At 56.5% G+C, this 14,892-nt stretch overlaps 1 protein-coding gene across 5 annotated transcripts in view; it reads right to left on the bottom strand.

The window, feature by feature from the left end:
* Nucleotides 1–14,656, bottom strand: part of ZNF185 (zinc finger protein 185 with LIM domain) — a 66,787-nt gene extending 52,131 nt beyond the window's left edge. For 2 of the 5 annotated variants that reach the window (XM_043897000.1, XM_043897002.1), the window contains exons 1-6: nucleotides 14,408–14,656; nucleotides 2,601–2,679; nucleotides 2,336–2,459; nucleotides 2,056–2,121; nucleotides 311–349; nucleotides 127–204 (exon numbers count right to left, since the gene is read on the bottom strand). In XM_043897000.1, coding sequence (XP_043752935.1) covers nucleotides 127–204; nucleotides 311–349; nucleotides 2,056–2,121; nucleotides 2,336–2,459; nucleotides 2,601–2,634 — 341 coding nt within the window. In that variant the 5' untranslated portion in view covers nucleotides 2,635–2,679; nucleotides 14,408–14,656. Of the gene's footprint in view, nucleotides 1–126; nucleotides 205–310; nucleotides 350–2,055; nucleotides 2,122–2,335; nucleotides 2,460–2,600; nucleotides 2,680–4,099; nucleotides 4,196–14,407 lie in introns of all 5 variants that reach the window. The other 3 variants (XM_043896999.1, XM_043897001.1, XM_043896998.1) reach the window with 3 other exon arrangements.
* Nucleotides 14,657–14,892: the final 236 nt, after the last annotated feature.

The raw sequence follows: 14,892 nt of genomic DNA, 5'->3' as shown, positions 1-14,892 counted from the left end.
ACTGGTTGTGTGGTCCAGGGCCCTTCCTTACACAGGAAGAGACCTGACACTTACCACCCCCTCAGTGACAGACAGGGGACTCCCATACCTCCCACTGGACAACTGGCCAGCGCCCTGTGAACACACCTTTTTGGAGCTCCATTGGCCTTGGGGAAGTGCTGGTGAGGCTGGGACGAGCTGTCCACAGGTTTGGTGAACACTCCACTGAAAAAGAGTCCGGAAGAAGCAGCCTGGTGAGCCCCCCGGGAGAAGCCAGGGCCGTGTGGGTGGGCATGGGGAGGCGGGCGGGCGGGCTCCTGTGGTCACCTACCGGATGATATAGCCCGTGGGAGCCCTCGTGCTCAGGGGCCTGCCAAGGGAAAAGAAGGTAGGATGTGAACTGAAGCCTCACGAGTGGGCCAAGGCTGCCCGATGACAGTAAAGGGGGTGGGCTGGTGAGTGTCCCAGTGTGGTCAGAACAAGGGGAGCAAGAGGCACCGGTTGCTTCTCAAGACAGCCAGCCACATCTGCACCCCTAGCCAGGGTGCCTGTCCTGGTCTACCTGTCTCCCTCATGCTCCCCAGGAAAGGCTGATTCTTCTGGGCCCTGGCTCACAGCTGATGCCCAGGAAGGTATGTTCCATGGCTGGGCATGAACACAGAGGTATCCCATCCAAAGTCAGGTTTCTCCCTGTTCTGCCAGGCCCCGGTGCTCCCCTGAGCAGGTGTTCTTCTAGGATGGATGACAACACTCCCTACCTCTATCCTCAGAGCTGACCCAGCTCAGGCTTGAGGCTCTGTGGTCAGAGGCTGGGGGCTGAAGCCATGTCAGGTAGAACCCCTAACCTGATCTGATGCCCCACTCTGCCCAGTCCTCTCCAGGAAGACACATGAGGGTCCAAGGGGTGGAGCCCAGGCAGGAGCCAGCGAAGGCCAGCTATCCTTTACCTCCCACTCTGCTCTAGCCTCCCTCCTCCAGCCGGTGGGATGCCTTCACTCCCCGCCTGGGGGGGCAGGGAGTGCTCAGAGAGTGAGGGATGTGGGCAGGGAAGATTAGGCTTGAGTAGCATGGGATGGTCTTAAAGGGACCCACACGGGCAGGTGGCAGGGGCACTGCCCTCCATCCCCACAACTCACTTGGGCTGGGAGCAAAGCAAAAATGTCACTTATCCCATGTGTTTTCCAAACCAAAGCCCAGGCTGAGAACTGCACCCCCAAAGTAAACATACCCCACAATGAGTAGATTATCTTTGAACTGTGCTCAGGCCTTTGCCAACTGCCAACTGCTATCACAATCGGCAATTCTATCTTTTAAGCTCATCTCTCTACTTGGGTCAGGCCCCTTTACCCTGCTAGGATGTCAGTTCCCTGAGGAAAGGGTTGTGTCCTCTGTGCCCAGTACAGGACCTGGTAGGTGACAGGTGCTGAGTCACTGAGGGATTCCGGGCAAGGCCACTGTGACCAGAGGCAGCCCATTGGGCTAGCACTGAACTTGGACCCTACCCTTCCAGCTGTGGCCACTGCCCTCAACTGCCAACTGCTGGCTCTTTGGAACAAGGGTCAAGGCTGAATTTAGCACCCCCCCCCAACCAATTCCCTATCCCCTAATGCTAACCCCCTACTTCTTAGGAGTAGTTCCCCCTGATCTGGGCAGGATGTGCTGACACTTCAGAACCACCCTGGACACCTCTATGCAAAATTCCTTGAAATAGAGAGGAGAGCCAGCTGTCAAAACATGTCATATTGAACTTGGAGAGAGTTGGAGCAAGTGTTTGAGTCTGCCCTGGCACTTATGCAGGGGAGTCATGTGTGACTCTTGAAGGCCCCAGAGGATCTCAGAGACATTGTCTGCACCCCTTTGGGAGTGTTCAGTGACAATTTTGGTCTCAGTTCTCAGCTGAAGTCACGGAGGTGTAGCTGGAGAGGCAGCTGGCCCCAGGGGACCTGCATCCAGTCACTGTGCTCCTTTTCCCAGGAAGTGTAAAAGCAGTCCTTCCAGTGGAGTTCAAAGGCCTCCCTGTCCCCCGAGGACTGCAGTGTGGGCCCACCCACCTGTCATCTGGGCAGCACCTCTCACCTGGCCTTCGGGACCTCCCCAACTGATGAAAGCGAGGTGGTACGAGTCCGGCCGGAGGGCAGCTCACTGGGCAAAGAGGGAACACAAAAGGGGACTGCTACATGTATCTCAGGAACTTGGCCAACCATTCCCATCGCACCTTCTCCTTCCCCGGCCCGCATCCACGTTGCACACTCTGGCACCGGGCCTTTCCCACCCTGGGACTGGTTTAGTGTAACCCATGGAGTGCCATCCCATACCCAACCTGTTGCCGCCGGCCCTCCCAGCCACCCAGACTTACAGGGTGCAGCCCTCCGATTCATCCTGTTTGGTGATCCAGCTCTTGTCCCCCTTCAGCGTGGTGCGGACCTTCATCTGCTTGAGGACAGTATTGCGCTCCTCCTGGCCTGCTGAGAGAGGCTTCCCTGGCGGTGGCAAGGCCAGGCGGCCTCAGCAGGGGCGCCCCACCCCAGGACCCCGAGGCCTGCTTGCAGCCCTCCCCATACACTGCTCTCATTCTGCTGCCCTGTGGCCAAGTCCAGGCCCAGGAGGCGCCCAGACCTCACCTTTGCTGCTTCCTCCAAGAGCTGAGATACTCATGGTGTTCACTCTGAACGTCCCTTCTCAGTAGATTCAACAGGGCTCCTGAGGGCAAAGGCAAGCACATGGTCTGTCACTTCTTGTATTTATAATGGCTCATCACCATAAGGTCCTTGGCACACTGAGACCTTACAGACTGCCCTCTGCGCATGGGGAAGCCAGAGCTGGTGAAGTCTGGCCGAAGGGCCCCTCTGGGTAGCACATCCTGCATCTGCCCAGGGCCACTCACCTTGGGGGAACGCATGGCCTGTCTGTTGGGGAGATGGCTGAGACAGACAGGCCACCAACTCTCTTAGAGAACTCTGATGGCCAGACTCATGCCTGGTGAGTGTTGGCAGCAGTGGTTGACACTAGTGGATCCAGGAGGAGGGATGGGGGAAGGATAGAGGCTGGGGGACAGTCGCTTTGGGGTTGGGCTGTCTCTCTCACTCCTTAGTGGCCATCTGACAGACCTTGAATGGGTCATCTAACCTCTCCCTCTGACTTACCTCAGTGTCCTCATTTATAAAATGGGAATTAAAAAAAAAAGTCCACCCTTCAGGACTGCTGTGAGGACAGAAGACACCAATATTCTTGAAACTTCCCAGCACAACCTAGCACAGTGATCATAGCAACTCTCAGCCTGGAGGTGTCAGCCCTGTGTGGCTCAAGGGTAGGATCTGTGTCCAGTGGGCAAGCCCTTGGGCACCAGATGAGGTGTCCTGTGTTCTGATTTCTCTTCCTCACTTGGTCTTCTAGCCTCATTGTTGCCTCTCTGCCCCTGAGGCAAGTGCTGCCCTTCTGTGGCCTGTGAGGGCTAGGCCATGGTGGTCTCTGAGGCCTCCCAGGTCCAGGAGGGGCTGGAGAGGGGAAGCCAGCTCTCCAGAATGGAACTGACCAAAGATGGCTTTAGTCAAAGCACTGACCCACCACAGCCTGTCCCTTGGGCCTCAGGAGAGGGGCAGGAGGCTTCAGTGAGTGGCCATGCCAGGAAGCAGGGCCCCTGGCTCTACCCGCACAGTCCTAGGCACAAGGGTCTCCCTTTTAGAGGCCTGCCATCCTCTGGGCCCCTGCAGGGCCAGGGCCTGAGTAGTTGGGCCATGCTGCTAGCTGGCAAGTCCAGGACATGTTTTCACGGAGGTCAGGGGCACACTAAAATGGGCAGAGCAGGGCAGGGCGCCAAGAGCAAACCAAATTTGCCACGTCAGCAAGGCCTGGATTTCCCATAAACTGCACTGACTGAGCAGCCAAGGAGGCCTGAGCATGCCGCGTGCCAGGAACGGCACCTCATCACTGTGAGTGGGAGCCCCGCGCGCCTAGCCCTGCACTAAGGCTGCCACGTCATAGCTCACTCTGGAGGTGATCCTAGGACCACACTGCCCACTGGCCCATCCCAGCAGCCCCTGGAGCAGCCCACTGAGCAGCCTGAGATTTTGGTCTCAGGCTGGTGACTGACTGACAGGCCTTGTGGGGGGTGGGCCCTTACCTCTTCTGGGCCTCAGCTCAGGACCTCCCACTACTTGGTTGGAAACTCATCAGTTTCCCCTTGACAAGCCTCTTGGTCATGCTGCCTAGAAGTTTTCTGTCAAATCAGAACCAAACAAGCCACTTACTTCCGAAATCAGGGCAGGTGCAGGCACATGCCCAATGATACAGGCAGAGGGGCCACAGGGGACTCCCAGGCCAAGTGGCAGGGGCACTCACAAGAGCCTACGACAAGGGAGTGGAGCTGGGTGTGTCCTGCTCCAGACTCCATCTTCACAGTTTGCTGTCCTACCTCATCAGGCAAAGACCATGACGGATGTTTCGTCTCAGAAGTCAAAAGTCTTTTTTGATGGGACTATAAATTTGAGTCAGGAAGAAAAATCTTCTCATGGGACTGAAGATGGCAGCTCTTTATGACATGGAGACTTTAGGTGAGGAGTCCCAGCCAGATGGATGCACACCTGAGGTCTGAATCCGTGTCCCAGTCAGTTAGCTTCTCCCTCCCCTTTACCACCCCCCTCACACCTACAGTTCACAGGCCAGCTGCCATCTGTGCTTCCTTCTGGCAGCACTCACTGCCCCCTGATTCTTCTTGGCTCACATCAGCCCTCGCTTCTCACTCAGCTTCTGCTGGCTCCCTACCGTCTCTAAGCCTGGGGGAAAACTCCCCTGACCCAGTCACTCTTCACACTTCAATGTCAACACTGTGCTCCAAGTGGACCATACACCTCAGCATCCCTGGAAGCTGGCCCTGCCAGGTCTGTCCCCTCCTGCCACCCCCTGCCTCCTGCCCCCATTTATGCCACTGGACTAGAGGTTGGTGGGGGCCATGCTCCTGACTTACACAATATCAACACCAGTCTTCTGACCCAGTTCTTCTCTCAGACCTACCATCCCCTCCCTTAGTCTGACCCATCTCAGAACTCAACCCACACTGCAGACAGGGGCAGCTTTGCAGGATGGGGTATGGACTACTGAAGAGGGCTCTTTCCTGGAAGGCTCTCAAACAGGTTTGGCCGGCGGGTCAGTCGGGGCATCATTTTGGAGGACAAGTCTCCTTGTGTACTGAGAGCCTCAGAGAGAGCAAGGCCATTGATCCAGCCGTTCCCTTCATAGTAACTTTTCCTAAGGAGACAAGCGCATAAGTAGAACTCAGTATACAAGAGGATGTCATCTCAGTGTTGAACATGATGGTGAAAATTTGGCAATAATATAAATTCCCAGTAGTTGTCTTTAAACATATGATCTACTGCTCAAGCAAATAGTAGGCAGCCATTACAAATGATATTGATATATGCAATATTTAACAAACTTTCATGTATACTGGTTTCTATATATTATTAAGTGAAAGGCAGCTTTTAAAACAATATCTGTAGGATATGTTCATTTCCTTAAACTATATTTACATAAAAATGCACAGGAAAAGAAACATCTAAAGGATGTATACAAAAACATTTTACTCCTCTGTGTATGATCACCTTCCATCATCCATCCTGCAATGCTGCCCCTGTCTTCATTGTGGGTTGAGTTCTCAGTCGACTCAGACATGCACATGGCAGGAGACACACGCCTAGAAGCTCAAAACCACAAGGACACAGTAGGACGAAAGAGCACACAGACGCAGGCTCTGACACCAGGGCAACCCACCCGCAGTAAGCATGCCATCTTCCTGCTTCACTATGAGCAAACTCAGCTGGGGGAGGCCAGCTTCCAACACTTCCAACACTTTCACAGGGTGGTGGATCCAGCTAGAACCTAAGCACCCAGCTGTGGCTGCACAGTAGCCCTGCTGACCCCAGGTACAACATCACGGAGCCTGGGGTGCAGGTGGCCAGGCACCAGTATGGTTCTGGCTGCACAGAAGAGGCCTTGAACTTGAATCCGCCATGCACACAGTGCCTGCCCAGCCTCTTAGCCTCATGACTGACTCCAAGCCCCAGACCCCAGCATCCTCTCCGAGGTGGGCAGCCAACGCCCTGCAGCCCCAGCCTCTACCCTTCCCATGTCCAACACGCCAAGATCTCTCATGGCCAGGGCTTGCACTTGAATTCAAGAAGACATGGGAAGAGAGAATCTGTTCTAACTGCAGACCTATGCACCTCCCCACTTAGCCCATGCAGAAGGTGGAGAACAAGACAAGATGGATGCCACATCACCCAAAGGCTCCACCTCCAGCCACCTTCAAAAGGCAGAATTCCCGCCTGATCAGGTCTTCCAGTCTTCCTCCTTCTCTGGGAACTTGGGCTTCTTCCAAACTCTTCTAGGCTCTCCTGGCCCATGAGTCCCACTCTCTGAGCCTCATCTGTAAAGTGGTGTTGAGCCACCAAACCTGTGACAGGACACCCCAAAGCCAGACGATGTGCCCCTCCCTGTAATTTGGTGCTAGCTCTGTCCATGCCATGGCTTGGTATCTGGATGCTGGTGGGTGTCCTCACTGTGCACCTTTTCAGGACGACAGCCCTGAATCTACCTTGATAGGGAGATGGCTTCTCATTTCTTAGGAAGTGTCACATCACCCTGCCCAAGGGCCTGTTTTGGACCACCAAAGGAATGGGTGGCTTCCCTACCACCTTTCATCCTCTCTCTCGACTCCACTAGGCAGGACCCTTTCCCTTGCTAAATCCAACCAAGGCCCTACATCCAGACTTGTCCCAGGGCAGCTCAGGACCAAGTGCAAGTCCTCCTGAGCAAGTCAGGCCACCCTCTGTGCCCTTTACTCCCTTCTCCCTCCCTCTTCCATTTGCCTGCACTTGTCTCTTGGGGCAGGCCAGGGCAGTGTCCCTGGCAGGGCTGGCTGAGAGAGTCAGGACAGGCTCTCTCTGACGCAGGTAGCTGCCCCGCACCTTCCTCCCAGCTGCTGCGGCCTCACAAGGCCGCCCCACAACCTCCCAGGAAAAGAGCTTCTGGCCTTGACTGGATAGAGAAAAGTGAAGAGCCAATGAGGGGGATGTGTGGAGCCTGTGGTCCCAGCCACAGTGAGCCTGGAGGCATCTGAGGCCATCAGCGAGAGGGGTCAGAGGTGAGGCAGAGGAGCTTGTGGAGGCAGACTAGTGGCAGGGAAGGACCTGGGAGAGCTGGCAGACAAGGACACCAGTGCTTGGCTGATGTATGAGGAGACAGAGATTGAGAAACAGCAGGAGGAGGGGTCATCCTGTCACCTCACAGGCACATGCTCTGCCTCCAAGATGAGAAAACTAACTGGGAGAAAGTTTTCTGGACTTTCATGCCTGACTCCCCATGTCATGCCCACCCACTCTCCCAAGCAGGCTTCTGTGTCTCCACCTTTGACAAAAGGCCTTGAGCTTCAGCCCAGGCGGCGCCTCTCACAGGAGCCCTCATGTCCCCCTGGGGTCCCTCTGTGCTGTTGCTGCCCCCACACTCTTCCTTGGTGCTCCCTGGCTCATCTGGGATGGGCTGCCTTCTTCCAGACAATGGGAAGAACACCATGGTGGGGGCAAGGCGGCGGGGCTCATGCTAAAGTCAACAGCAGGCTGAGTGACCGTCCTTCTCCCACCCTAGGTGGCAGGTGCTGGGTACCAGGCAGGGACCCCCCAGGTGAAATGGGAGGGAAGAGGAACAAAACACCTTCAGCCTTGCCTTTCAGGAGCTGCAGCCAGAGGGCACAGGAGTCGGGGCTTGTCTTCATGTGTATGTGCTGGACTCTGGCCACCGTGAACAAGCATGAGTGGGTGCACTACTGGCAGGGGAGCGAGGGGCAGGCCTTCCTCCCAGAGAGGAGTTGGGACACTGCAGCCAGGGAGCTGACAGGAGGTCCAGCTGTATTTCCGCATGTGTATGGACCTTCTGCAGGGCCCCATCTCTGGCTGGCAGGGATCAGACACAGTGCAGTCTCTTGGCACCAGAGTCCTCGGCTCAGCTCCGGGCAGACACTTTAGGCATGGCTCAGAAATCAAGAGTGAAGAAGCAGTAGGACAGGGCAATAGGGCATAACTGACCGTGACCCATGCAGCCAAGCCCAGTGACTGAAAACAGATGTGACAGGGACATCTGGATGAAGTCAATGAGGCCTTGGGCCACCCAGTGCAAGGGCTGGTTGCTGGGCCAACTTGAGGCAATGTTTTAGAAAAGCTCTGTCTGTGAGCATTTTTATGTGGCTCTGGCTCCCCCACCATCGGATGAAGGTGTCGTGACTAAACCATGGAGAAACAAAACCTGCAAGGAGAACCCCGGCTGTCACACCTGTCCCCTCTAACCCTCTTATGACAAACTGCTTGAGGATCCAGTCAGCTCCCCTGGCCAGAGTCCCTCCATGCCTACCTCCTGGCTGAATTCAACCTGGGGGCTGCCACCCTCAGTGAGAAGGGGAGATAGGGAGGTGGGGAGGACACCTGTGCATGACCCTCACAGCTGTGCAACAGCTCAACACACCAGAAGACTGGCCCTGCTGATGGGGGATCTGGGCCCAGGGGTGGGGCTGGTACCCCTGTCCTCCATGAATAAGAGCCTCCAGGGGTCCCAGCATCAGGGAACAGGCTCAAAGAAAAGTCCCTGTGCCTTATAGCCACCTCCCAGAAGAGATAGCTGGGTCCTCTTTGGCTGTGTTTCAAGCAAATGCCTCTGAGCTTCAAGATGAGGGCTCACCCTTGTGTGTGAATGCCTGTGAGAGACCCCTCTCAAGATCCTTCAGGGTAATGATGTGTCCCAGGGGACGGATGACAACGAGGTAGTCAAAGCCCACCTGCTGGAGAGCTCTGCCTCTAGACAAGGGGCTTCCTTAGAGAGCTTCCCTCTGCAGGCGGCCTGGCAGCCCTGAGCCTGAAGGGAGGGGCAGCAGAAACAGAAGCTTACAGGACGGTGGGGACACTGCTTGTTTGGAGATAAACCGTCTGGGCCCACTATCTGTCACTTCACAGGAGAGGCACACCTGCTATCTCTTCCAACTCACGTGCAAAGGAAGGAGCAAGAGACACAGAGTCCAAGTCCCGTGGTGTCAGAAAAAGTCACTGGACCCATCACTTATCCTGTCTGGCTGAGGATAAAGCCTGGGTCTCAAAGCACTCCCAGACCCCTGCACCTGGCCATGAGGGGGCGGCACTGGCTTCAGTGCAGCTCATAACCAGGGCCATAGCCTCCTGTCCTTCCTTGGCAGCATCCCTGGAGGTCAAAGGCCTGGCACCCTAGCGAGGACCTGCACCCAGACAAACAACGCTGAGGCCCCAGGCAGGACGTGGCAGGGAGCAGGAAGGGGGCTGGGGATCCCTGTTTGGTTATCCTCATCCGGTCCTTTTCTCAATGCACAAGCTTGGCCGAGTATCGAAGTTTGGACCCCAGTCAATTTAAGCTGCCACTGGGTCAGCTGACCTGATTCCCCAGGCCAAAAGGGCTGGAACGATCAAACATCCCATTTTGTGAGACGGTCTCCCGAGACCAGCTCTCAGGAACGAGGACATCCTGATTCCCGGTTCCAGCAGCTGGCGAGAGGACAGTCAGCAGAGAGGTTGTTTTCCTCCAGGGGTCCCTGGGATCCAGAGATTCTCGGCAGCGGTTCAGGAGGAAGGGGCCCCTCAGAGGCCTTCCAGATTGATGGCTGAGCAGCTGGGTCATGTCCAAGCCCCTCAGTCAGCTAAGCAGCACACAGCTCCCAGGAGCCCTGGCCAGCCCCTTTGCCCTGTGCAAGCAGCAGAGTGGAGCGCCTTGCTCCCATCCTAGGCCTCAGGCCTGGAAGCCAAGGGGTGGCAGGAAGGAGGCACACCACGTGGAAAAAAGAGCTGGAGGAGACTTGGGTTGCAGAGGGGGAAAATGTAATATGGAAAAAAAATGCATGGACTGGGGGGAATATTTGTAAATGTGCTTTACAGGTAAATGACTTCTGCATTCAAGTCTGGAATTTTACCTCCCCTCATCCCACCCCTCAACATCCCAGAATCTAGACTTCTTGGCGTCAGCACCAGAAGAGCTCGGGGAGGCAGATGTCTGAGGCTGGCCAGCTCCCTCCAGGAGGTAAGGAGTTCAAGCCCCAGTAGGACATAGCCACCTGGCCACCCGTCACTTCTGTGCCCCTTTTCTAGCTCTCAGCAGGCTGGATATAAGCAGCTGCTTTGGGAAACTGGACTATTGCAGAGGTGGCTTGGCCACAAGGGACTCTGGGCAGGACCCTCTGAGATGTCTCTGTGGAGGCCAGGGGGCTGGGCAGAGTCAACATGCCGGGGACCCTTTGCCAGAGCCACTGACAAGAGCTATTCCCAGTGTGGCCACCTCCCCTGCTGAGCCTCCCAGCACACACTCCAGGTATCTCTGCAGCCTGGAACCAAGGTGGTCTTCAGTTCATTCCAGTGGGGCCCACAGACAGTCAAGGGGGTTGAAAGGGACCCAGGGGTCATCAGAGCCCACTTCCACCCCAACCAACTCTCTCCACCCCAGGAACACCCCTTCACTGTTACTCCTGCCACCCATTCAGCCTCTGCTAGAGCAGGTCCAGTGACAGGGAAGTCCTCTCCACTTGCCCCTGGTCATGGGAGATCATGAGTGAGGCTGTCATCTGCCTTCCCAGCCCCCTCCTTCCTCACTCTTGTGCACTGCAGATCCTGACTTCCCACATTTTCATTTATGGCCACATTTTCATCTGTCCCATAAGGCTTTTCAGAAAGTTGAAGCCCAACCCGGTGCTGGGCAGACAGACAGACAGGGGCCTAGAGCAGCACTGCATTTCCCAAGAAGGTGCCTTTGGCTCGGGTCTTTCTGAAAAAAAAAATGAAAGAATGAGTAGGAGCTCGCTGGGCAGAAGTAATGAGGCAAGTCCTGGTTTTGCATTTTGTTTTGTTTCAGTCTTAAACCAGGCGCTGCCTGATGTGAGCATTTGTACCCAGGATACCCATTCTGGTGGTAGGAATCCTCGGGCCTGCTCAGTGGGAAACTGACCGAGTCATCAGAAAGCCGTGTGCTGAGCCAACAATCCTGGGGACCAGAGCAAGGGGCCACACAGAGCACCCACGGTGTGCCCACGATGCAGCCAGGGACTGCCAGGGCCAACAAGCAGCAGCGGTGGGGGGCCTACCCACCATTGCTCCCAGAAGCCAGGCCTCCTCTTAGACCCAGGCTGTGGCCACAGAGCCACAGAGCCACCTTGGCTGCCACCACCTCTTGCAGTGGTTTGTGAGCACCCTCCCCACAGGAAAAGCCTAGGGAGTGTTTCTGACAGTGGCCTCTAGGTCCCTCTGGCATCTAGGTCTCCCGGGACGTGTGCTTAACTTGCAGGTTCCGGCTCCCCTAATTCCTTATGGAGTTTGAGAATGACACCCCCTGGGCCACTGGTCCTTTCATTATCCAGCCAGTCCCACCTCCTGACCCTGCTATGGCCCCTGGAAGGTGACAGTCACACAAGTGCTCCCACATCAGCTTCCCCTTCCTGAAGAAAATGACCAGAAATGTTCACAGTGGGGGATCCAGATATGGGGGGTTTTGGTACCATTCTTATCACTTTTCTGTGAGCTTTTGATTACTCCAAGATAAAAGTTAAAAACTCAAGAGTGAAAATTGTCAAAGAAAGCAAATCAAATGCTAGTTAGTAGGCATCCAGAAATGACCAAGAATGAAGTGTACTGTGGCAAATCACTTAACTGTGAGTAGACACAATACGTCCATCATTCGCACAGACTAGCAGGGATTTTAAAATAGTTTCTCTTTGGGTAGGGAGGCCATATCCCTTCCAACCTGGCCTCAACCTCACTCCTGGTGACCATGGCTCCTGGAGGAGGATATGGTGACCCTGGATCCACTGACAGCCCTGAAAGCACAGCACTCCTGGCTTCAGCCTCCCTTCTGGACAGGTGACACGGGGCCTCCAGAGCTTTCAGGATGTGCTCAGGTTTGCACAACTAGACTGTGGCCAAGTTGGGGTCTTAACCCTGTCTGGTCTCCCAGCCACTTTCCTACCACTCGACTGTAAAGGTGCCTGCATGTCCCATCACACACGCTATGACCACCAGTTAACCTCTTCTGAGGGTCACTTTCAGGCACACAGGTCTCTGGGTGGCTGCCCTTGTCCTGGCATCGGTCAGCTCTCTGCAAGTGCAGCAGTAAGGAATGCAGAACCCCTGATGGATCCCAAACTTCGGGACCCAAAGACCTGGGGTGCCATATGGATTGCTGCTCAGGACTCTGGAGCCATGGAAAGCAGCTCTTCTCTCCCTCAACCACACTCCTGTCTGATGCCAGGAGCAGGGGCTGGCAGTTGAGGCAGCCTCATTCAGCAAGCAGAAAGCAAGCGGGTATTACGCATGAGCTGGCACCTTATGAGCTGTGGCCTGAAGCAAGATCCAGTCCAAAGGGATCAGTCAGCCATGGAGGCTGAGTGGGGAAGGGAGACAGCAGGCTTCCAGCTTCCAGAGTTCATTGGGCCAGATTTGAAATTTTTCTTGGCATCAGCTGAGGGCAGTTCGGGGACCAGGTGCCGATGCCTACCATGGGCAGGTCCCTGGCCTGCTGCTGGGGGCCCAGACTCTCTGTCCCGCTGAATCTTAGGCCACAGGGGTGCTAAGCAGAAGCACAAGGCAGGCTGGAGGCCGAGGTGAAGCACTGGCTGCTCCTGGGATCAGTGCCCTCAGGTTGGGGCACTCCGTCTGGAATCCGGCTAGAATTGAGAAGGAAGGGAGGTGGACAATTTCAGAGAAGAATGCGTGGGCCTTGGCCGGGCAGTTCCTGAGCTCCTTCTGCTGCTTCCAAGTCCTCCTCCTCCAGGAAGTATTTTCTGATCCTCCCAGGCAGGCCTGCTCCCCCATCCCAGGCTGCCACAGCCCCTTGTGCTAATGCTACTCAGGGAGGCAGCCCTCAGTGTGGTCGTGGTCCACCTCTGTCACTGAGTTGTGTGTGTCCAGAGGGTACAAAAGAACAGATCTGAGCACTTGCTATGTGCCTGGCCCTGTGCTGGGCGCCTCACATCAGCTCCCCACAGTTGAGTACAGAGGCCCCAGCGAGGTCCTGGCTTCTGAAGGCACAAGGGCTAGGTCTGGGAACTGATGGACAGTGGGGGTAGGGCAGGTGAGATGGTTCTGCTCCTTCCCATCCTGGGGTGGTCCAGGGGTGATGAGGTGAACAGCACAAGTACCAGGGCCAACCTGCAAGCTGGCTCCTGGTCTGTGCATCTATGCCCTGGCCCCTTGCTTTAAAGCAATAAGCAGGGCCTCTGAGCTGGTCTCTGAGTTGCCCCTGATTTTTCAGATGAGGCAGTGGAGACCCTGGGAAGGTAGGGTACTACTCCACCTCCACCTTCCACCACAGCTCTAAGTGAGCTGGTAATGATGAGTGGGAACGTAGAGCTCCTCCCAACTGTCCAGGCCTGTTGGCCCATGGGGCCCTGTTTTCTGTTCCCAGCCAGGTAACACGATCATTAGTTCACAAGGCCATGAGGCCCAGGCAGGACTGGGTCCAGGTGCCAGGGGTCTGGACCACCTCTGGATGGGTTGTAAGGGGCTCTCTCTCAGGGTTTGCTGAGTGGTCCTGAGATGTGGCTGTGTGGCCTTCCACAGTCTGAAGACCAAGTGCAAATGGCTCAGTGTGAGCACAATTCCTATTGCAAAGCCCTGGCACACTCACCACCGACCTCATGTGAGCCCCCAGCAGCCCCGGGTGGGAGGCAACCAGGTGTCTTACCCTCTTGGACACCCCCTGCTCAGAAGTAGCAAAGTAGGCAGAGGAGTTGAGCTTTTAGTCTCTTTCCAAGGCAGAGGTATCACTGTGCCTTTCCAAAGAGGACAAGGCTCTTGGCTCCCCTGCCCCCGAAACAATCCAGCCACAGAGCCTGCTCATGGCAGATCCTGTTGATAACACCCAGCAGAGCTTGATTCGGCGCCTTCTGTCTGAGCAGCTATCTTCCCAGTGGCCCTTCAGGAGACTGCCTGGTGCCCAGCACACGCTCATCACAAGTAACTGGTGAGCCTCCTGGTCTGGGCGCCAGGGTGAACCAGACTCTGGGTCTTGGTTTTCTCATCTACAAAATGGACACAGGGAGAACTAGCTGATCTCAGATTCCCTTATTCCCGCGGCCTGCAATCAACTCTTAGAGCACCCTGGCCCCAGGCCATTTACTAACAATCACACCCCCTCTAGCAGAAAGAGGGTGGGCCGGGCCAGCCTTAAGTGCCTCTTTTCTTAGTCTCTTCACTCACAGCGAATTCAGAAAACTAAGTATCGTCCCTCAGCCGGCAGAAGCACTTAGAGAGAGTGAAGATTATGGGTGGGGAAACTGAGGCCCCGAGTCGTCACTGTCATCCGGCTGGGCTCTGCCCGAGTTCCCCTCCACCGCGGACTCTGCCAGCCGCGCCGAAGGCGGACGGCGACTCGACAGCCCTACCTGGCACAGGTGCCCGGCTCGCGGGACGGGCGTAGGGTCCGGCGGGCGCGGGGCGCGGGCTCCCTCCGGTGGGCAGCGCCGGCCGGGCCGGGCTGGGGAGCGGACGCGGGACGCGGGGCGCGGTGGGGAGCGCGCGGGCCGGCGAGGAGGCACGGACTGGGCTCCGCCCGCAGGAGAACAAACAGGTTTTCTCCTGCGCCCAGAGCCTCGCCCCTGGCCCCTCCTCTCGGCCGGCCCCCTTCCTCTGCCCTCTCCTGGGGTAGGTAGATGCGCCTGGCACATTCCGGACATTCCCCCGCCAGGGTCCTCGGCCCGCCGGCAGCTTCCCGGCCCCGCCCCCGGGGCCGCTGGAGAAATCAAAGCCGGGGCTCCCCGCACCGAGCCCAGAGCGAACTCCCGAAGGCTCGGCCGCTGTGGAAAACTTCCAGGCAAATTCCTCCGGGCTCGCGGCCCTGGGCTGGGAGGCCGCCGCCACGTGAAGGGCC

Source organism: Cervus elaphus, chromosome X (genome assembly GCF_910594005.1).
Source record: "Cervus elaphus chromosome X, mCerEla1.1, whole genome shotgun sequence".
Classification (NCBI taxonomy): domain Eukaryota; kingdom Metazoa; phylum Chordata; class Mammalia; order Artiodactyla; family Cervidae; genus Cervus; species Cervus elaphus.
Note: the sequence above shows the minus strand (reverse complement) of the source record. Positions and strands in the feature narration are given on the sequence as shown.